At 39.1% G+C, this 22664-nt stretch overlaps 1 protein-coding gene across 8 annotated transcripts in view; it reads left to right on the top strand.

Moving 5' to 3' along the window:
- The first annotated feature begins 2301 nt into the window (after positions 1-2301).
- The window catches only part of LOC127434804 (solute carrier family 12 member 7-like), an 88860-nt gene continuing 68497 nt past the window's right edge, over positions 2302-22664 (top strand). For 4 of the 8 annotated variants that reach the window (XR_007896096.1, XM_051687791.1, XM_051687790.1 and 1 more), the window contains exon 1: positions 18682-18913. Coding sequence is in view for 6 of the 8 variants with exons in the window: in XM_051687791.1 (XP_051543751.1) it covers positions 18808-18913 (106 nt within the window). In the remaining 2 variants the exon portion in view is untranslated. Of the gene's footprint in view, positions 2489-18681; positions 18914-22664 lie in introns of those variants that run through there. The other 4 variants (XM_051687798.1, XM_051687793.1, XM_051687792.1 and 1 more) reach the window with 4 other exon arrangements.

Here is a 22664-nt window from a genome sequence, read left to right as displayed (position 1 = left end):
GTTTCACAATTTGAGTTGAATTACTGAAATAAATGAACTTTTCCACGACATTCTAATTTATTGAGATGCACCTGTAGATTCGGTCCATATCAAGGGGAGCATCCAGCAGTTCCAGTAGGACATACAAAAGATCAGGAACTCTATTCCTTCTTTTCCTTTTGTTGTTGTTGATGATGTTGTTGTTGTTATGCTAAATTGTCTTTCTCCTTTGCAGAAATTCTCTCCATTCCATGGTTGACCAAAGCAGTGTAGGTATGTCTTTAACTTCAGGATCTATTCTTTGCTACAAGATTCAAGCAATAATATTTTAAAATCACCAAAGACAAACACGTGAGAAGAAATGTACAAATGCCCGTAGAAGGTAAAATAGGACAATGCAGTTTAACTGGAGACATTTTCATCAGAAATAACAACTTCATTTGTTTTCCCCCACAATTTATTGGCTTTTTGATGTAGCATTGTTAGCTTCATCTGTTCTTCAGTAAAGTATTTTTATTATTCTGGTTGCACTGCTCTTTATAGGTGTGAAGATGGGGAATACAAATATTTTCTAAAATGTGTATAAGCTTGTCCCAAAAAACATCCCAAAATGCTGTAACACATTTTGTTCTGAGGATGGCAGCAAAGGCTCTGTAAATGCCCTCAGACTTGGCTAATTATTGAAATGTATTCCTACTCTCTTTCTGACTTCATAAACTGTAAAAGTGGCAGTAAAAATAACTTTAGTTGTTCCGTATTTAGAAAGAATACTTGTTGGTTGGTAATTTTTAAATGTTGCAGGTGAAATTGACATTTTGTCGTCACTACATAATTTTTATGTTTTTATCCTTCTCTCTGTAGGTCTGCGATACCATACCGGGACACACCAGGGAACGGTTCTCCTTCACAAACCACCTTGTTAGTGCCAACCTGCTTCAAGGGGACATGTTTGAACAGTACAAGACGGCATTTCCTGAAGATGCACTGAGCAACACCTTGAAGGCCTATCCAGTGCTCAGTGGAAGTAAGTTGAATCACATCTACAGCAAGGAAGAGTTCAGAGCCTGTTGTGGTGCTGTGGACCTACTTCAGCTGTTTATGGATAACTATCTTGAACTAAAGATCCTTATCACCACACCCATGACCACAGCAGAAGCTGAGAGATGCTTCTCAACCTTGAAAAGAATTAAGACTTTTCTGAGAAACAACATGACCCAGGAGAGGCTGAAGGCATTGCCCATGCTGTCAATGGAAAAGAGACTGTAACCAGAAAGTCACTGAAAAATTTGCAGGACAGAAGGAAAGGAGGGCAAAATGTATGTTCAAGTAGTGCTACTGGCCAGTGTTTAGGCAACATTATGGTGTGTTTTGTTTTCTGATTTGTATTGTTTGTTAAAGGCCATTAAAATGTATAAAATTAATATATTAATAGACATTAAACTGATTTAGCAAAAATTAAGGTTTTGGCATTAAAAAAAAAGTCTTAAATTTGATGCACTGCACTGTCATTAAGAGTTCTCCTTTGAGTTTTCAAAATATACATTCCAACTGATAATTTGATTGATTTACATGTAATTCAGTTCTTTAAATGTAATTATTTTCTAAGGTTTCATATATTGTTGGTGCTTTTAAATAAGTTAAATATTGCTTTGAGTGGGTTTGGTGGTGCTGGAAAGAATTTTCAATTTTTTTGTTTTTTAGTTAATTTTCAGTTTATAACTGTACAGGAAATACTAAGTGCCTTCTCATACGTCTATTAAATTAAATAACATTTTTCATTAGGTCAATTAAACAATAGCAGCTAAATGCTCACATATCTGTGACTACCTTTAAGAGAGAGCTTGTGTAATTCACAAATAATAATCACAGTCAACAATGATTATTGGCATGACATTACAGAAAATAAATCATGTGAAGTACCCTAAATTAAAAATGAAAGGGAGAATAAAAGAAAGGGACAAATATTAAAATTAAAATAAACAGAAAAAAAATATAAATAAGTAAATAAACAAATAAAAAATACAAATAAATAAGTAAATGAACAAACTATTTATGTAAAAAATAAACTAGTCAACAAATGTTCTCAAAAACAAAGCTGAAATACCGTGTTACTTTCAATGCAACTATTTAAAAGCTCTTCGCTCTTATTCAATTATTCATGAGGACCTTCAGCTCTCAGCTTATCAGCGCGTCACAATCTGCATGGACACGCCTCACACACTCGCCTCTGTGTGCGCATAAACTGTCAGATTACCGGGCATGAATCACGGGCATAAGATGTCGGATCCCTGAAGTTTACAGACACCAGACACACGGTCCGATCCACGGACGACCAACATGAGCGAGAGATTTATGGTCGTGCCAGTGGCGCACGGCGATGAGAGCGCATGTGGAGACGGAGACGGAGTGGACGATGTGTGTGACCCCGCCGGTGATTGTGAAGGAGAACACGCGGAGCGGCTGAGATCGGTGCCTATCCTCCGGTACAACCGAGAACCCAACAGATATGGTGAGACGTGTTTGCCTCAAGACGGTCAGGGTTAGGCACTATAGTAAACACTGCAAACAACGCGACGCGTCAAACTAGGACGCTTCCAAAGCACACGCTTACAGCGCAGCCCGGTGTGTTGTTTATAACCTCGCGCGCAGTGTAAACACGGTGAACTGTTAGTGAAGTGAAGTTTCATAAATCGATTTGGCATTAATAAATGAGGTAGTTTACACTCAAATTGACTTTTTCGAAATATATATTTATATTTGTGTGTGTGTGTGTTCAAAATCAATTTAGCTCATGGAAGAGTTTCATATATGGAGTACTATTTCTCGTTAATTTCCCTCAGGAGGTTTAACTCCCCAGGGCCGCTAGTTATGGAGTTCTATATGTGCCACAATTCTGCACGCGCAAAATTATATTTTGTGCGCACAAATATGTTCTGCGGGTGCAAGATGAAATTTTGAGCGCACATAAAGTTATTTTGCACGCGCAAGATGATATTTTGAGCGCACAAAAAATGTTCTGCTGGCGCAAGATACAATTGAGCGCACAAAAAGTTATTTTGCACGCGCAAGATGGTATTTCGAGTGCAAAAAATATTCTGCACGCACAAGATGATATTTTGAGCACATAAAAAGTTATTTTGCACGTGCTTGAACTCAGTTTTGTAAAGCAATGTCTTTGGCAAAGATAAATTCATTTTGAGCAAACGAAAATCAATTTTGCGCTTGAATAAAGTTTATTTGAATGTGAATTTGCTCAGAATTCTTACATTTTGCTTTCTCCTCCTACCCACTCTGCATGCAAAATACCTTTTGCATGCTCAAAATATCATCTTGCGCACGCAGAACATTTTTTTGTGGCAGAATTGTGGCACAAGTATTAATCCATAGTTAGTTTCCACTCTTTAGTTTCGCTGCTGCTCAATAACACACACATACGTGTTAATGTAAACATGTTCTGTCATTAATAACGTGACAACTGAGAGTGTTGAAGATTAAATATTGCTTGAGGAAACCTTTTTGATTTGAGACATTCATTCCAAATACACCTTTCTTCTTCATTTAGCCTAAAGTTTCTAATGTGGTGATATAACATTTAGTATAAACTGTAAGTGTGTATTACTATTGCTCAAACACGTTACATCTCAGTGATTTTTAAAATAAAAGATTGTAATTTGGCTTTACACTAGACAGTATTTCATCCTTATCACCGTGGTTACCACACTTGCTTCTCCATTAAAACTGGTAACTTGGTGTTAGCCACCACTTTCATGAATAAACATATTTAACAAAATGACAATGATTCTGAAGCTTCTTACACTGTTTGAATGGCATATAATTCATATTAATTCACTATGTTTTTGCAGTTGTAATAATATCTGCTACTATATTTTAGTGGAAACTAGGGTTATGGCAAATGTTTCTGAGGTTCTGTGATATTAACTGGAATAATATATTTAACAATGCACATGGTTATTAACCCGAGTTGGTTATTACCCCTAGCTAAATATGTCCATGCATCTGAAAATGCAAAAGCAATGATTTACGTGAGCGATTCTGTTTGCATGGATTTTAAAGGTGTTTATTAGTTCATGAAATCATATTTACAATGACTGAATTTTAGTAGTTTATGTGTAAACATTTATCTGAGTTTATTTAGTGAAGTCCAAGTCAGTGTATTTGGAAGGAAGGAGTATTGTATAGCCATAGTTTTAGGGACTCTATCTCTCTGTATCGGTCATATTTTATCTTTGATAGGAATGAAAGCTTCCAATTGATCCTTAGTCTAAAGTAGTCAATGAATTGAATTTAAAAGTAAAACTTAAAATTAAAGGTAAGTTAATTCACTGGAAAATTGTTTCAAAAGTTTTTCTAAGTATTAATCATAAAAAGACTGTGGCAGAGAAGAGCACTTTTTTGTATTATGCTCACCAAAGCTTATATCACAATTTGAATGCCATTAACAATTGATCTGAGAGCATGGATCAGTCTGCAGCAACATTAGTGTCATTTTTTGGTGTGTGAAGCACCTTGCCGTTGGAGAAGTGCTAATGGGAGTCACCTTCCAGATGGCTGGGCTGGGAGTGTTGGATTGGGTTACACTCATTACGGGAGTCAAGAATATCACTATTCATATGTGGCGATGCTGTCATAGCCCTAACTCCCAGACTTAGAACAATGCTGAGCGCTTACTCTCACACTTTGAGCAATGTAGAGGCCTTACTCCCAGCTTCAGGGCAACACAAAAGTCCTACTCCAAAACCTTGAGCAATATTGAAGCCCTATAAAGGCCGGTTTATAATTCTGCAACAAATCTACGCAGATACGGCATAGCCTACACTGGAGCCTGATGCCCACCTCTACAAAAATTTAACTACTGGTACTATATGTTTTGCATCCACACGGACCACAACAGCTGGATCCGTTTCCCAGGATGATAGAAAAAGTATTTGAGGTAGCATTGCATTTCCTCCAAGATTGATTCAAGATCTATGCATCATATTAAATTGTATTTTGGTTTGTTTTTAATATTGTGTTTATGCTTCATTAAGTTATAAGTGACCATCTATTTACAACTTTATATGTAACTCTGTGGTTTCATGGCTCTTACTCAATACAGTTGAAGTCAGAAGTTTACATACACCTTAGCCAAATACATTTAAATTCAGTTTTTCACAATTCCTGACATTTATCATAGAAAACATTCCCCGTCTTAGGTCAGTTAGGATCACTACTTTATTTTAAGAATATGAAATGTCAGAATAATAGTGGAGAGAATTATTTATTTCAGCTTTTATTTCTTTCATCACATTCCCAGAGGATCAGAAGTTTATAGACACTTTGTTAGTATTTGGTAGCATTGCCTTTAAATTGTTTAACTTGGGTCAAACCTTTTGGGTATCCTTCCACAAGCTTCTCACAATAAGTTGCTGGAATTTTGGCCCACTCCTCCAGACAGAACTGGTGTAACTGAGTCAGGTTTGTAGGCCTCCTTGCCGCACATGCTTTTTCAGTTCTGCCCACAAACTTTCTATCAGACTGAGGTCAGGGCTTTGTGATGGCCACTCCAATACCTTGACTTTGTTGTCCTTGAGCCATTTTGCCACAACTTTGGAGGTATGCTTGTGGTCATTGTCCATCTGGAAGACCCATTTGCGACCGAGCTTTAACTTCCTGTCTGATGTCTTGAGATGTTGCTTCAATATATCCACATAATTTTCCTTCCTCATGATGCCATCTATTTTGTGAAGTGCACCAGTCCCTCCTGCAGCAAAGCACCCCCACAACATCATGCTGCCACCCCCATGCTTCACGGTTGGGATGATGTTCTTCGGCTTGCAAGCCTCACCCTTTTTCCTCCAAACATAACGATGGTCATTATGGCCAAACAGTTCAATTTTTGTTTCATAAAACCAGAGGACATTTCTCCAGAAAGTAAGATCTTTGTCCCCATGTGCACTTGCAAACTGTAGTCTGGCTTTTTTATGGTGGTTTTGGAGCAGTGGCTTCTTCCTTGCTGAGCAGCCTTTCAGGTTATGTCGATATAGGACTCGTTTTACTGTGGATATAGATACTTGTCTACCTGTTTCCTCCAGCATCTTCACAAGGTCCTTTGCTGTTGTTCTGGGATTTATTTGCACTTTTCGCAGCAAACTACGTTCATCTCTAGGAGACAAAATGCGTCTCCTTTCTGAGCGGTATGATGGCTGCATGGTCCCATGGTGTTTATACTTGCGTACTATTGTTTGTACACATGAACGTGGTACCTTCAGGCGTTTGGAAATTTCTCCCAAGGATGAACCAGACTTGTGGAGGTCCACAATTTTTGTTTTCCTGAGATCTTGGCTGATTTCTTTTGATTTTCCCATGATGTCAAGCAAAAAGGCACGGAGTTTGAGGCCTTAAAATACATCCACAGGTACACCTCCAGTTCAGTACACCTCCAATCAGAAGCTAATTGCCTAAAGGCTTGAAATCATTTTCTTTCATTTTTCAAGCTGCTTAAAGGCACAGTTAACTTAGTGTGTGAAAGTGTATGCATATTTTGTAAAGCTATATGTTGAAAGTATATAAACCTAAAATATTCCTTTAAGTTGTAAATAAAAGTACACTGAAGTGGTTTCATAGGTTATATGATACCGGACACTTTTAGTAAATATCACGTGAAGTATTAGCAGAGGGACTGTGCTGAGTTAACAGAACTCTACTGAGAAGTGTGTTATTTTCATTTTCTCACACCACGTGTCTGTTTATTGTGAGGTAATATAAGATGAGTGCTTTACTGTAATCTGCCCTGTGGGGGTCATATCTTGACCCCATTACTAAGGGGTTGCTAGAAGTTCATGGTGAATCTTGAGGTCTTGGATGGATGAGATTGTGCAAACAAATGTGGTCAGTTTCTGCTGTTAAAGCATCATGACCTCTGTGTTTCCACAATGTTGTGGTTTGATCCTAATGGCTGGAGGTCTTGTGTTGGAGGGTGGTCTCCAGTTAGGGTCAGGAAGGATGAAAAAGAGAAGAGAGTGTTTTTACTGAGGAAATTTCTCCATCAGGATACTGTGAACAGCTGACTCAAGCAAGCCGTCCTTAACACGTATATATTTGTGTTGGCTGTTTGTCTCATGTACTTTACAGTAGGGAAGGGATCTGTTTCCAGTTACCAAAACTGTTTTTCTGTCACATTATAAACAAGATGCATCCAGTGTGCAGATAATTTGAAAATATCTCAAATGTCCATTTAAACTTATTGTTATACATCATATCTCATGAAATGTAAGTTTAGAATTTTGTGCTCTTGTGCCATTGGTCATTTTGTTTTCACTGCTTGGTGAGTTACATAGCGAATATTTAGTGAGCTATGTATTTTTTTGTGATAAGAGTATCACATCTTTAGAGCAGAAGGTAAGAAGTGCAGCGTCAAAGTAATGGGAAACCATTTATTTTTAATGTGAGTTGGCAATTTAAGGTGACAGAGACCTTTGAATATGCTGCAACTTTATGCAAATGCACAGCAACGTAATGTCGCAAGGACAAATGGGGGTACAGACAGTGATGCTTATATGGTCCAGATTTATTAGGTACTACAGTCGATTAAGAACACATCCCAGCTACCTATAGCTCTCATTGATCTCTAGTGATTTAATGCTGTGATTGTAAATGCACTTTTAGAAGGGAACTGCCTATCTAGGCAGTTGGCAGTATGGCAGCTCACTAGGTTTGCTCTGTTCACCTCTCTGAGTGTTGAGTGTTTTTCCATGACTTGTTTGGAAACATGCGTTAAGCCCACCACTACAATCACTGCATGAGTCATCTCGCCCGATTTGTATTCATTTCCCTGTGAGAAACTATCTCGAATTAGGTTCCTCGTCCTGTTCGCTACCCACTGTAGGGAGTTTCCATTCTCATGAGCCTCGTGCTCTTGGCTTGTGACTATTGTATTATTATGTCTGCATGCGCCGTCTCTCAAACATTTCTAAAGCGTTGAAAGGAACAGGTCGTCTCTTATAACGATAAATAAGCTTATGCTATCAAGATCAGCTAGGTGTTATAACTTTATTTCATTTGTGGAAATGCCCTCATGTTGTTGTATGACGTTTTCTCATCCGTGGAACATACAGTACAAGGAGATGTTAGAATATTAACACTGCTTTTTTTCCATACAGTGAAAATAAATGGGGACGGATGCTGCTGAGCTCCAAAAATGCACCATAAATGGGCCATAAAAGTAGTCCATAGGACTCATGCGCTATATTCCAAATCTTCTGAAGGCATATGAAAGCTTTGTGTAAGAAATGCACTGAAATTTGTGTTGGAAATCTTGCTCTCCACAGTTGCTCTAAAATCTTGTATTCATATGGTGCCTAAAGACACTTGGCACCAGGTTTGATGTCAAAGACACTGAGTTAGTTGTTGTGTTTCTAAACTGATTGTGTCAAGTTTGAATTTGCTGAAATCCATATGCACTGAATAGCTTCAGAAGACTTGGAATATACTGAAGAAGTCATATAGACTACTTTTGTGGGGCTTTTTTGTCATTTTTGGAGCTTGATGGCTTCAGTACTTCAAAAAAGCAGAATAAACAATCTGCAAAACTCCTGCTGTGCTCCACAAAAGAAAGAAAGTCATACAGTTAGGAATGACAGTGGGTGAGTAAATTTAAGATAGAATTCACATTTTTAGGTAAATTAATATTCCTTTAAATGTTCCCATTTCTTAAACTTCTGTCAGGGTTGTTAGACAATGACCCTTTGGTGATACTAAGAACAGATTTGTGAGTCATATCTGTTGGCTGCAATTGTGTCAGTCTTATTAAATCTAAAGTGATATAAACCATCGCAATCATATCGATAAAGTAAGCCGCTGTGGCTTGTGGCCTTCAGCTTTCCCCCACCTCACCTTGTTTCATTTCAGGACAGTTCTCACACTCACCAGGATCAAATGACACTCTTGAGATAATCTAGAATTCTCTAGATATGTGGCCTCTGCTGCAGAAGACAAAAAAAGTGTCACCTGATCCTGTCGTGTATGACGGACAGCTGAAGGTGAATCGTGCATTAGCTCTGACATTTGAGAAGAACAGTCTCTGCCAAAACGACTGATCTTCCGTCAACACCTGAGTGAAAAAACCTCCGTTAATGTCCACCTGTTGACCGTGATGTGTTGGAAGTCATTTATAATCATTATTTTATATGTGCCGTATGGATTGCTGTAAATTCCTCGCGTGCCACAGATCTCAGCGTTACAGTTCTGTGACTTTTCGTGACATCTCGCTGGCATCTGTTTGAGCTCCTTGACACATTTCCACACCTGTATGGTCAGGTCCATTTTAGAAACGGCAACATGCATCACATAGGGGGTGGAAATCTGTTGTAAGAGACATGCAATCTATGTCTGTGAACTCATTTTGTTGGTTACTTAAACCTGAGTCAGATTAAAGATCGACTAGTCAGGCTGATTAATTGGCCAATTTTATGGCTTGGCTGTCAGTTCTCTTTGTATCAGTCCCAAAATATACTGACAGCCTTGACAATGGATAACATTTTCTGAGTTCAATGTCTTTAGTGCATCCTGTGTAAATATTGTGTAAAATACATGTTTGTTTGGTTTCAGCAATGTTGTGTACGTCTTTGTCGCCAGCATTATATCGTCCAGCAGCCACCCTGCTCTCTAGATATCAGAATTGGCCACTATAATGGTTCAGCACTTTTTTTGGGGACCTAAAGTAGGAAGAATGAGACAGGTTTCATGGACCAAAAACAATCATGGAAATCTTGCTGCAGGTCTAAAGAATCTTCGTGGAAAGTTGGGTTATGTACTACTGTAGATGTCATGTTGCCAGGAAATGAGTGTCTGTGTCCACTTTGAGGTCTCACTCCACACTGTTGTTTTGTTGGCATGTTGGGTATAAAATAAGCACTCAAGGAAGCACAGAATTTATACAGATATGCTTTGAAAGATGTTTTGAAAGAGAACAACATGGTTTACTGTAGATCATCACAAGGTGGCAGCACTTTCCTAACTGAATGATGCTTCTGTTATGTAACAACCTTAAATACCCAACAAAATGTCTTGCAAGTGTATCTAAAGTGTTGTATTGGACAGTAATTGTAGCAAATGTCCTTTTGGAGCTTTTTAAGGAATAATACCATGCTAAGGGGCACAATTCATTCATTTCATTCACCATTCATTCATTCATTCACAATAGTGTTCACACAAAACTGTGATCTTGTATTTGGGACTAAAATAGTGTTGGCAGTCTAGCACCTACAGTACACCACCAGAAAAAATATTATGTCTATTACCATTGATAAACTAAATGGTGTTGCATTTAGTTTCTCAGTTCAGATTTCATTGTGTTTGATGATTATGTAGTTTTGGTTTAAAGGACCTGTCTTACTGGTTTAGATTGAACCAATTAAACAAGAATGCATCCTGAATGTGTGAAAACCCTGTGTCTGCCTAGGACTGAAAGTCACCGTGACAGTAGTGGTCAACTGATATGTTTTTATTTTTAATTTTTATTTTTTATCCACTTTTCTCCCAATTTGGAATGCCCAATTCACACTACTTAGTAGGTCCTCGTGGTGGCGCAGTTACTCACCTCAATCCAGGTGGCGGAGGACAAGTCTTAGTTGCCTCCGCTTCTGAGACCGTCAGTCCGCGCATCTTATCACGTGACACGTTGTGCATGACACCACGGAGACTCACAGCATGTGAGCATGTGTTAAACACCGTGGATCGCCTGCTTGGATTATCACAGACTGACCCTCATGATCTGTGAATTATTAGAGGAACATTTGATCCTTATCCTAAAGTTTTGATTCTGGACGGGAAGAAAACGCTAGATTTTTGTGAGGTTTGTGAATTACATCAGTTTAAACGAGATATCTGCATATTTGCAGACGGTATATGATATTAGTTTTATTGATATTTGCCTTTTTATCATTAGACAAGACAGTTAAAAGTTACAGGGAACTGTAACAGGCGAGCACGTTAACATTATGAGCTCAAAGCGGCTCTGAAATGCGGACTGTTTAAATTTGCACACCGGTCTATTATTGTAGTAATATGATGGCACGTAACAACAAAACAAACCGTGACTGTCTCAGTTGCTCCTTCACATGCAAGCAGTCAGTTCTCTGCACCCTCGTTGCCTTAAACTAATCGACCAAATGGAAAAATATATTGTCCGATGCCGATAATAAAACAATTCTGAATATCAGTCGATGTATCGGGCTCTGTGATATATCGGTCGGCCACTAGTGTACAGTGCTGACATTTGTTTTACTACAGTATTTAACCATGAGTTGCCATCACCCTCTAAACCAATTGGGACTGCAAGGCACCACCTAAAATGCCAACATAACAAATCACAAAATAAAAAACGAGATCACATTTTTGCATGTTTGCGCATAATTTTTACCACACTTCGATTGATGTTTCGTTGACGAATAATGTTGTCCGAGATGATAAAAATAAATAACTTTCAAAAATCTACTTTAAAACACGTTTGTCAAGTTAGGTTAAAATTATATACTTGTTTCATAGCTTTTTGAAAAGCAATTATAGAATTTTCTACAAAAACTGATTTAATGTCTTCAAAAATGTAAAGTGGTGTAACCAAGTAAAAGGTATTAAAATACATATATACAATATATACACACACACACACACACACACACACACCGATCAGAAGAGATTCAGAAGAATCAGAATGAGCTTTATTGCCAAGTATGCTTACACATACAAGGAATTTGTCTTGGTGACAGGAGCTTTCAGAACACAAACAATACAAAAACAGCAACAAAACTTTTAAAAAAGAATTACAATTGAATAAAAAAATAGATAAATATTGAAAAGAAAAAAGTATATATAGAATACACAATAGACAATATATATATACACACACACACATGCATGCATACATACATACACACACATATATATACACACACACACATACATATACATACATATATACATACATATATATATATATATATATACATACATACATACATACATACACACACACACATATACACAAATGAATATATATATATATATATATATATATATATATACATATATACATATATACATGCACACACACACATAAACATACGTAGTGCAAATCTAAATACAAATCGGTTATGTACAGTGCAAGGGAATGTAATGGCAGAAGAGGTAGGATGTGCTGGATAATATAAAAAGACTAAGCTGTGTATTGCACATTAATTATTGCTTAATGGGGCAATTTAACTGTTCATGAGATGGATAGCCTGGGGGAAAAAACTGTTCCTGTGCCTGACGGTTCTGGTGCTCAGAGCTCTGAAGCGTCGGCCAGAAGGCAACAGTTCAAAAAGATAGTGGGCAGGGTGATTTTTTTTTTTTTTTTTTCAGCCTTTTTCCTCACTCTGGAAGTGTATAGTTCTTGAAGGGAGGGCAGGGGGCAACCAATAATCCTCTCAGCAGTCCGAACTGCCCTTTGTAGTCTTCTGATGTCTGATTTCATAGCTGAACCAAACCAGACAGTTATTGAAGTGGAGAGGACAGACTCAATGACCGCTGAGTAGAACTGCATCAGCAGCACCTGTGGCAGGTTGAACTTCCTCAACTGGCGAAGGAAGTACTATCTCTGCTGAGCCTGAGTCAATGTGGGTCTCCCACTTCAGGTCCTGTGAGATAGTAGTGCCCAGGAACCTGAATGACTCCACTGCTGCCACAGTGCTGTTTAGAATGGTGGTTGGGGGGAGGGGAGGGGAGGGGCAGTGTTGGGGGGTTCCTCCTAAAGTCTCTCAAATGACTTCATGACCACAGACGTCAGGGCGACAGGTCTATAGTCATTAAGTCCTGTGATTTTTGGTTTCTTTGGGATGGGGATGATAGTGGAACGTTTGAAGCAGCATGGGACTTCACACTGCTCCGGTGATCTGTTGAAGATCTGTGTGAAGTTGGGGGCCAGCTGGTTAGCACAGGATCGAAGACATGCAGGTGAAACGCCATCTGGGCCCTGCGCTTTCCTTATCCTTTGTTTTCGAAAGCCGTGGCTCACATCATCTTCACAGATCCTAAGTGCAGGTTGAGTAGCAGGATGGGGGAGGAGGGGTGTTGCTGGAGGTGTTGGTGTTTGTGTGAAGTGAAGGTCAGAGTAGGTGTGGGGTGTGAGATTGGGCCTTTCAAATCTACAGTAGAACACATTCAGGTCGTCAGCCAGTTGTTGGTCCACCACAGGGTTGGGGGTAGGAGTCCTGTAATTCATAAGTTGTTTCATGCCACTCCACACTGATGCAGGGTCGTTAGCTGAAAACTTGTTTTTCAGCTTCTCAAAGTATCTATTTTAGCCACTCTGATTCCCTTATTCAGTGTGTTCCTGGCCTGATTGTATAAGACTTTATCCCCAACTCTGTAAGCATCCTCTTTGGCCTGACGAAACTGCCTGAGTTCCGCTGTAAACCATGGTTTGTCGTTGTTAAATGTGAAATAAGTCCTAGAAGGAATGCACATATCCTCACAGAAACTGATATATGATGTAACAGTATCTGTGAACTCGTCCAGGTCTGTGGCTGCAGCCTCAAAAACACTCCAGTCAGTGCAGTCAAAGCAGGCTTGTAGTTCCAGCTCTGCTTCGTTGGTCCATCTCTTTACAGTCCTTACTACAGGCTTAGCAGATTTTAATTTCTGTCAGTAGGTTGGAAGAAGATTAACCAGACAGTGATCAGATAGTCCCAAAGCTGCTCTAGGGTCAGAGCGATATGCATCCTTTATTGTTGTGTAGCAATGATCCAGTATATTTCTGTCTCTGGTTGGGCATGTAATGTGCTGTTTGTATTTGGGCAGTTCACGTGTGAGGTTTGCTTTGTTAAAATCCCCAAGAATAATAATAACTGAGTCCGGGTATTGTTGTTCTGTGTCTGTGATTTGATCAGTTAGCTGTTGCAGCGCCGCATTCAAACGTGTTTGGCGCGATATACACACTCACCATAATAAACGAGGAAAACACCCGCGGCGAGTAGAAAGGCTTACAGTTAATAAAGAGTGCTTCCAAATTAGGACAGCACATCTTCTTTAATGTTGTTACATCTGTACACCAACTTTCACTGATGTAAAAGCATGTTCCACTGCCTCTCGTTTTCCCCGTTAACACCGCGATGCGATCCGCTCTGAACAGCTGAAAGCCCAGCAGATGTAACGCGCTGTCCGGAATGGCTTCATTCAGCCAGGTTTCTGTGAAGCACAAGGCAGCAGAGGTTGAAAAGTCCTTGTTTGTGCAGGTGAGGAGATGTAGTTCGTCCGTTTTGTTAGGTAGAGAGCGGAGATTCGCTAGATGAATGCTTGGGCAGCATTGTTCGAAAGCCCCGCCGACGGAGCTTGACCAGTGCGCCTGCTTGTCTCCCTCGCCTGTGTCTCATAGCGCATTGAAACAACACAGCCTGCCTCTGACTAAAATGTCAAACAAAACGTCCGAATATTCAAAATCTGGGAAAAGATTGACTGGTATATGCTGTCGAATGTTCAGCAGTTCATCTCTGGTAAAACTGACTGGAAAAAGATTACCAAACACAGGACAAACAAACAAAAACTACAAAACAATAGAAGCGCTCCACACTGAGGTGGCCATCCGCGGCGCCATCATGATGTAATACCCTGATCAGCCACAACATTAAAACCATCTGCCTCTGTACAATTGAGGTGAGAGAGGCCAGCACGGCCAGCGCTGAATCAACTGATCAGCAGGAGAGCGGGATAAGGGGCACCCGGAAACGCCGGAGAGAAAGACACGCACACGGCCACGTTGCATATGTGTCTGTGTTTGTTTAAGTTAAGTTTCTGATTAAACTTTATGTTGACTGTTCAGCCGGTTCCCGCCTCCTCCTTGCCCGTCCTTATACTGTTACACCTCCATAATTGGAAATTCCCTAAGTCTTATTGAGATAACGGAACAAAACTCTTTTACCCATCTGCTGTGTTACGTATATATACATCCTATTTTTTTTTTTAGAACGAGTACGTTACTTCCTTTTGGCATGCTTGCGTAAAGTAGGTTTACCACCCTGAAGTCTATCTTTCTGCATTTTTATCTGTCTGTTACCAGTCTGTTATCAACTGCTGTAATCTAACTAATGTTGAGCAATAGTTTCACAAAGCAAACATCATCAATATGTTCCAGAATACCTGTGTTTTTGGTTCATGTTATTTTTATCACTCTGACCTGGTCGGTTTGACCAGCGAGTTCTCCAGCGGGATGATGGGGTGGAGGGGGATGTTCTTGAGTCTCTCTGCTTTTAGCACTGCAGTGTAATTTAATCTGAAGTGCTCAACTCCCAGAAAACACTGCACATAAGTGCTTCCTTTGTGTGTATTGCCTCACAAAGGCAGTTTCAGATAAACCCAGTGCCTCCTGGCCTTCTTCGGTTGAATGAATGTTCCACATCTTATGTTTTCCATGAAGAATGTGTAATGAATCATATTCCTGAAATCAACACTGACATCTTTTTTTAATCTTTTATGGCTCAAAACACCATTAAACTTCTGCATGTAATTCATCCTGCGTGTTTGTGCTACAGATATGATTGTTACCTCAAATCATGCAGCTTGTTGATGAGAGGTGTGCTGTTACTTTACGAAGAGATCAGTCTCGTCTGGAGGATGATAAAACTGGTGAAAAACATCCCATAGACTTATAAAGATGGTAGAACTCATGCCATGTCTTGAGACTTTTGATTTTGGCCAGAAATCAATGCCCACAACACCCTAGCAACACATAGAAGAACCCTAGCAACCATGCAGAACATGCTATCAACCACTTCGGTTAGGTGTTGTGTGTTTATTTATTTTGTGGTATCAGCATTGATGCTTGCCTTTTCACAAGCCATATTGACAAAACCTCAATGCATTAAGTCACTTTCTGATAAGCTTATCAATTACACTATTGATTGTATGTTGTTGTGGAGGTGAGGGCGTGGTCTGGGGTGATAGAAAGCTGTAAGGACATCCACCTGAGATGAATTGTGACTAATTACCATCTCTATGTTCACAGTGAGAGTCGGGGGAGATAAAAAGATGGCCAGTTCACAGAGAGAGGAGAGAGAGAGACAGACAGACCAGAGTTTTCGTGCTGTCCTCTGAGAGAGAGAGAGAGAGAGAGAGAGCCACGTTGTGTGAAGCTGAAAAGCCGTCTTGTGTTTTAAGTGAAGCTGTACAGTGATTGCTGGTTATTTGTGAATAAAACGAACTCACATGAACTGTAGAAACTGGTTCCTACTTCCTCCTTTATCTGCCCAACCTGAACATTTATTACAGTTGGGTTAACCTTTTGCTGTACAGTAAATGCTAATCCAGATGAAATATTTGTTGGTCGGATGCTGCTCTTACATACTGTAGATTAGGAGATGTAATGGATTTCTCAGTAATATTTCAGGGAAGTTTTAAATTCATCTCACATGATTCACCAACGATTCCTCAGGAGAGAAAAAATGACAAAAGTCATTTCTTGACTTATAGTGAGAAAGATCATTGGTTTTGGAAGAATTTGATGAGAAATGTTTGAGTTTTTATCGAGATCTTTGACTTTTGATTGCAATATCTCAGCGCGGTTTGAGACATTGTTGAGATCTCTTCTGAAACTCTAGAGGAGACACGTGTGAGATGTCTTGGGCTATTTCCTTAGGAGAAACATCTGAGAAGCAGGAGACTTTAGCAAAGTCTTCATTTGCTCTCTTTAATCACAATTGCTGTCTTGGAGAAACATTTGCTGTCCTGTGTTTTTCTTTCCTGCAAGAAGTTTTAATATGCTTAATGCTAACCCTTCAGCATTTTAAGCACACATATTTTCTCTCCAGTACAATGGGCATGCCTGGTCTGCATGAATCACAGTAAGAATGCGACAGGTTTTCCTTGCTTCCAAGAATCATCTTTCCCAAAAACGGCACCTCTGTTTCATAACACAACTGAAGTATGTCACTGAACATCGGTGTCAGAAAAAAGGAAAACTCTTGTTTCTCTAATAGTTTGAGTTGTTTTTGCAAACCTTTATCCTTGCCAGTGGACAAAATAAATAAATAAATACATACTGTATCTTAAACCAGCCTCAGCTGGTCTTAGCTGGTTTAAGATGGTCTCCTTGCCTGGCCAAACTTTTCTAGCTGGTCTCCCAGCCTAGTTGGCTAAGAAGTGCCCACTAAATAACAGCCAACAAATCCAGCTAAAATCAGCAAGCCAGCTTGTGTATTTTTAAGCTTTTTATTAGCAGGGCTGTTGTTACCATGGAATACAGTCTAATTACTAGATTTGGTAGATTTAACACAATTTTCATCCATAACTCCATCAGACGTTTACACAAGTGAATCTAGAACTAAAATCCGCTGAACAACATGTCAAGGGTCACAGAGACAAAGCAGCTCATGACTCGTGCAGCACATCAACAATTGCAGCCATGCACTACCAAGAAAGGTCCGATGTCATGTCTGGCATTGTTTGTCCAGAATGAACACTCCTTGAAATAAATTACCCTGCCCGTAACCACAGAGCTATGCTGTTTGGCTACTTTGATTATAGACTGCAGTATTCTTGGCCTTGTATTTGCATTTTGAACATGGGCGAGTGCAATACAGGTGCACTTTTCCATCAGGTGTCAAAAACCTGATTACATCAACCCTTAATATGTTGCTTCAATACTTCAAGAATAAGTCAGCCATTGGGGTGACTTCAAGATGAGTGTAAACACTGTGAATTTGTGGCAATTTCAACATTGCTTTGCTTGTTCATATGTGAAATGACTTCGGAAGACTGACGAAGTGTTTGGGAAATCTGTCATTAATTTTGCAATTTCTTTTGGTGTTGTTAGTGGGTGCAGAGATAGTACACTGCACCTTTAAATCAGCATGAAACCGTGTTTTTTAATCTGTAATGTGACGCATTTTCCAGTGAACTAGGATATTCAATGAGAAAAAAATGTAGGGCGGGACTTGATTTGATCTTTCGGGAATTGATTAGACTGTGAAAAGTGATAGGATGTTGGAGAGGAGGGGTTGAAAAATAAGAGTGCTTGGGGATGTCAGCTAACAACAAAAGCGGCAGAGCAAGTTATTTCATTTTTAATGAAAGATTGTTGACACAAACATTTCTTGATGAGTCTTGCACAATAAACCAGGAATACGTACTAAATGAATAGAGTCCATTATTATTTCATGTTGACTTCATTTGTTGACTTTTTCTTGCTTTAAAGGGATAGTTCACACAAAATTGCTCATTGCCGTTCCAAACCTGTGTGACTTTCATCTTCTGTTGAACACAAAAGGAGTTTATGCTAGGCAACGTGTTTATCTCAGTCACCATTCAATTTCATTGTATGGGGGAAATAGAAGCAATGAAAGTGAATGATGACTGAGACCGTTAGTCCCTTGCATGCAAAACTCATTTCCTTTATGAGACAAAAAGTAACTGTGTTCTTCTCTAACTATTTAACAGAATCTGTTCCAGATCTACAGTACTTGGAACTGACTGGAAGGACGTCACCGCAAGAGTCTCTTAATCAATAGATTATTTCGCGTCTTGTTGTGTCTGTGGAGGTTCATAATGCCAGAGGCAAAGAGGAGGAGACGGTAAGTCCTGTGTGCATCGAGAACGGCCCACGGGGCGGAGTTTGCTGCTTCCTTTTTTGGAGGAAGGCTGGTCACATGGCCGACTCTGTGTCGAAGAGATAGGAGCACAACTGAGAACTTCGAACCACAACTCAAACAAGCCACTGCAGAGGGAGGGCCAGACAGACGGAGGTCTGTTTGAGATAAGAGGAGAAATAGACGGTGTCACTGAGAGGTGCATGGTGAGAAAATGCCCACCAACTTCACTGTGGTCCCCGTGGATGATGGCAGAAAGTCAGCTCAGGAAGATACTGATGATAACAACGTCCTGAGGGAAGAAGATGAAGAAACTGTAGGTGAGCTGTGCCCTCTGTGAATTTTCTGGAATCTGGTGTGTGTATCCAAACACGCCGCTGTCGGATGTGTAACGTGCTGCCTCTGGTTAACCAAACGGGTCACTGTCCATAGTTTGTTTATCTTTCTCTATCTCTCTTTCTCTCTTGGCACACAGCAAACACGCCTTCTCTTTTTTCCTCTTTTCACATCTGTGTGATGAGCACTCTCAGAAGACAAGTGGTTTTGTTTTTTTTTTCTTGTGTCTTTTGTCCTTTTACTTGCTTTGTGTTGGACATTTATTCATTTAACAGTCCTATTAGTGTCTCAGCATTGGATTTCATCACTGGGAATACTGAATCTAGTCAATATCCGCCTGGTTATTCCATAAATGACAGCATGACGCTAATGGTATGGCTATGCTACATCCATTGGTGCAATTTAGCCCAGCATCAGTTTTCTTTCCTGTACCAAATAGGACTGATATTTCATAGATTTGTGATGACTTTGCTGGCAATGTAAAATGATGCAACAGTATGAATATCACAGTGATTTTAATGTACTTTTTATTTGGCCAGTAAGTTTCCTAAAGACTGTGTGTTTAGACTAATTTCAAAATCTTTCCTTGTCTCTCGACTTGCGAGAATGAATTTTAAGATTTTAATAAAAAAAAAAAAAAAATGTAGTTAACAAATAATCAAGGCATATTTTTTCCCACACAGTCTTTCAGTAAATGCACACAAACATTTTATATTTAATTGTTTTATGATAAAATGATGATATAATGAAAGATTTGACTAAAGAAATAATCAGGGTTAGAGTGGAAACCACAGACAAAACATCACTATTTAAACAAATTATTTTATCACTCGAAAAGTTTCTCTGAAGTCTGGCATTTTACTTGATTAAAGTGTTTTAGTAAAAAAAAATAGCCTATATATATAGATGCACACTACACAACTATTACCCTAACAGTTTATTTTATCGATTTTCGTTACTTCATCATTTAAAGCAATTAAATATTACATTTTATTTTGTTTGCATTTAGTGAAAAACTGTGCGGAAAATCTGCTTTACTAGATTTTTAACTAGATTTTGTCTGTTTTACTTGCGCTTTTTCTCAATATTTAGTTTAAATTAAATTCAAGACACGGCATTTTATTTATTTTTATTATTATTATTATTATTATTATTATTATTATTTAAGTTTTATCGCCCAGCTCTAGCCAACCTTTCCAATATTTCAGAAAATGTAGAAACTGTTTACTGTGTAATGACAACAGGTCATTGAGTGCATCTCTAATGTTCATCTGCTAACGAACCTCTCCAAGCGAGCTCTCCAAAGACTGATTGTCGCTTCTGTTGTTTCATGATGCCCTAGCCTATCACTTTCCTCCTGCTAATTGCTACCATGGCTTGCAATTACGGCCCAAATTTTACAGACTCTGTAGAGAAGCAGGAGACATATTAAAGGTTATGTAAGCTGTCTGGGTTCTGTGTTGTGCAACGAATGTTTTTCTTCCACGCCGCTCCTATGAGATGAAAACTCCGATTTCAGTCAATGCTATTGATTGATCCTGTATCTTGCTTCCTGTTGGTTCCCGCCGGTTGGAGTTTAGACGCCACCCTTCATGTACATCTAATCTCAGGACTAGAGTTGCTCTTTATATTTATTTATTTATTTTTGGACTGTGCAGATAAAGGTCACAGTCCATTTTGTCCAAATACAGATGAGTTTAGGCCAGTTTGACATGTGATAAACTTCCAGAAAACTCTGCAAACTTCCAATGGAAACACAAAAGATGTCTTAAATGATTAAATAGAAGCTAAAGTAAAGCAATCATCATCAAAGATGCTGGGGTTGTGGGGGTTTTCTGGATGCTAGGAGTCAGTCATCTCCATCATAACCACAAAAGCCTCCGTACAGATAAGGAGGCTCTCTATTCTTGCATCTCTGCCTGCTTACATATACTGTAACTAGGAAAAAAACATCTGAATCCAATTATTTCAGAGTTCCACCCATGAAAAACACAACGTAAAATTGAATAACAGGGTAACTGTAACCATGTAAAGCATGCTCTTTCACATCTACTCTTAAGCTTTTAGCTGCTGCCAGAATAAACACACAGTTATATGGACTTTTGTTTGGATGGCTTATGGAGGCCTATTATTAAATTGCATGTTCGTGAATGCAGATCAAACAAAAAGGTGATTGTGATGCCATAGAAAACAATGCAGGCACTCAAGTAGGCGTTTTATCAAACTGAAATTGGCAGTACAGCAGAAGAACAGGTTTGGGGGTCGATTTTTCCCATGTACCTTTTTTGCTGATTCAACAGCGTGGTACGTAAATTGGTGATATAAAAACATCGGCATTCAATGGCTCCAGTAACACCACATTTAATCAGCACGATAGCCATTGTTAGTAGGTCTTTAAATATCATTTTGGATTATTTTAGCACAGTGATTCATGATTCCATCTCACACAATGCTTTGTGGCACTTGGGATGTTTGTTTGGCGTCTTAAAGTTGCAGTGTATAATCTCTACTCCACTTATGGTACCAAATAGAATTGACCCTTCGCTAAGCTCCGCCTCCCTCGGTTATGGTCGCTCACTCTGACAAGCTCTGCAGAACTCCCCATAGGAATGAATGGTAGATTGCTGTGAATGGAGTATTTTTTTTTTTTTTTTTTTTTTTTTGCAAAATATTCTCATAAATGGAATAGATAATATTCTTAAGTGGGCTGGAATGAAGAGTGACGTTGTAAGGCATATTTATATTACTTTTTTGTAACAGAAATCGTTAAATTACACAGTAATTTGATTGAACACTGTGGAGACTGTGAATCAGAATTAAGGGAAACGATTATCACAGTCACTTGAAAAGAGAAGTGTAATTTGATAGTGATTACACACCTGATAATATTAATGTAAGTGAACAGAGCTGCTTATAACGTCTTATAACACACTCATTTTGATGCTGTGAACTCTTCATTTACTATTGCTTTTGCTATTACATGAATCAAAGCATAAATGAATTTATGTTCAGTTATTGACTTTAATTTACCTTGGAGGAAATGTAGGTGTGCTCGCTGATTTGGGAATGAGGACCGACACCATTTAATCCATTGCGTGTATCCTCTTTGTGTAACTCGTGTCATTATTACTAGTGACCCGGCAACAACATGTTTTAAATTTTTTCGATCAGTTTGATAAAATCACGCTCAAAACTACTCAAACACACACCACTCTCGTTGGCTCTCATTGGAAAATAGCAAACACGTGTCAGAGGTATGGAGGCCCGGCAACAGTTGCTAAGACAGGATTGGTCAGAAATGCTTTTAAGCCAGGGCTTAGCGACAGTTCATTTGCAATGTTTGTTTTAGGGACTACCTGTATGCATTTTGGGGAAACTGTTTGAAAACAGTCATTAGTTTAGATTTGGAAAAACCGCTAAACCAAAATGTAAAACTTGAGCGTGCAACTCTTTGTGCACCTTTTCTGCAAACATCATTAATAATCACTTTGCAACTACCCAGGGCAGCATTTTTCAAAAGCATTGTAAGCTTAAGTAGATCGTAGAAGCCATTGGTGCCATGGTCTCTATGATCAACTTAAGCTTGAGATGCTTTTGGGAAACACAGCCCAGATCACTCTAACAACCACCTACCAATGCTATAGCAACAACCCTGAACACCCTAACAGCACCAGATGGCAATGTGTTAAAACCCACTCGGAGCACCTAAGCAACCACCTAGCAACATTTTACCAA

Source organism: Myxocyprinus asiaticus, chromosome 44, assembly GCF_019703515.2.
Source record: "Myxocyprinus asiaticus isolate MX2 ecotype Aquarium Trade chromosome 44, UBuf_Myxa_2, whole genome shotgun sequence".
Lineage (NCBI taxonomy): Eukaryota > Metazoa > Chordata > Actinopteri > Cypriniformes > Catostomidae > Myxocyprinus > Myxocyprinus asiaticus.
This window is presented reverse-complemented; position numbering and strand designations above follow the sequence as displayed.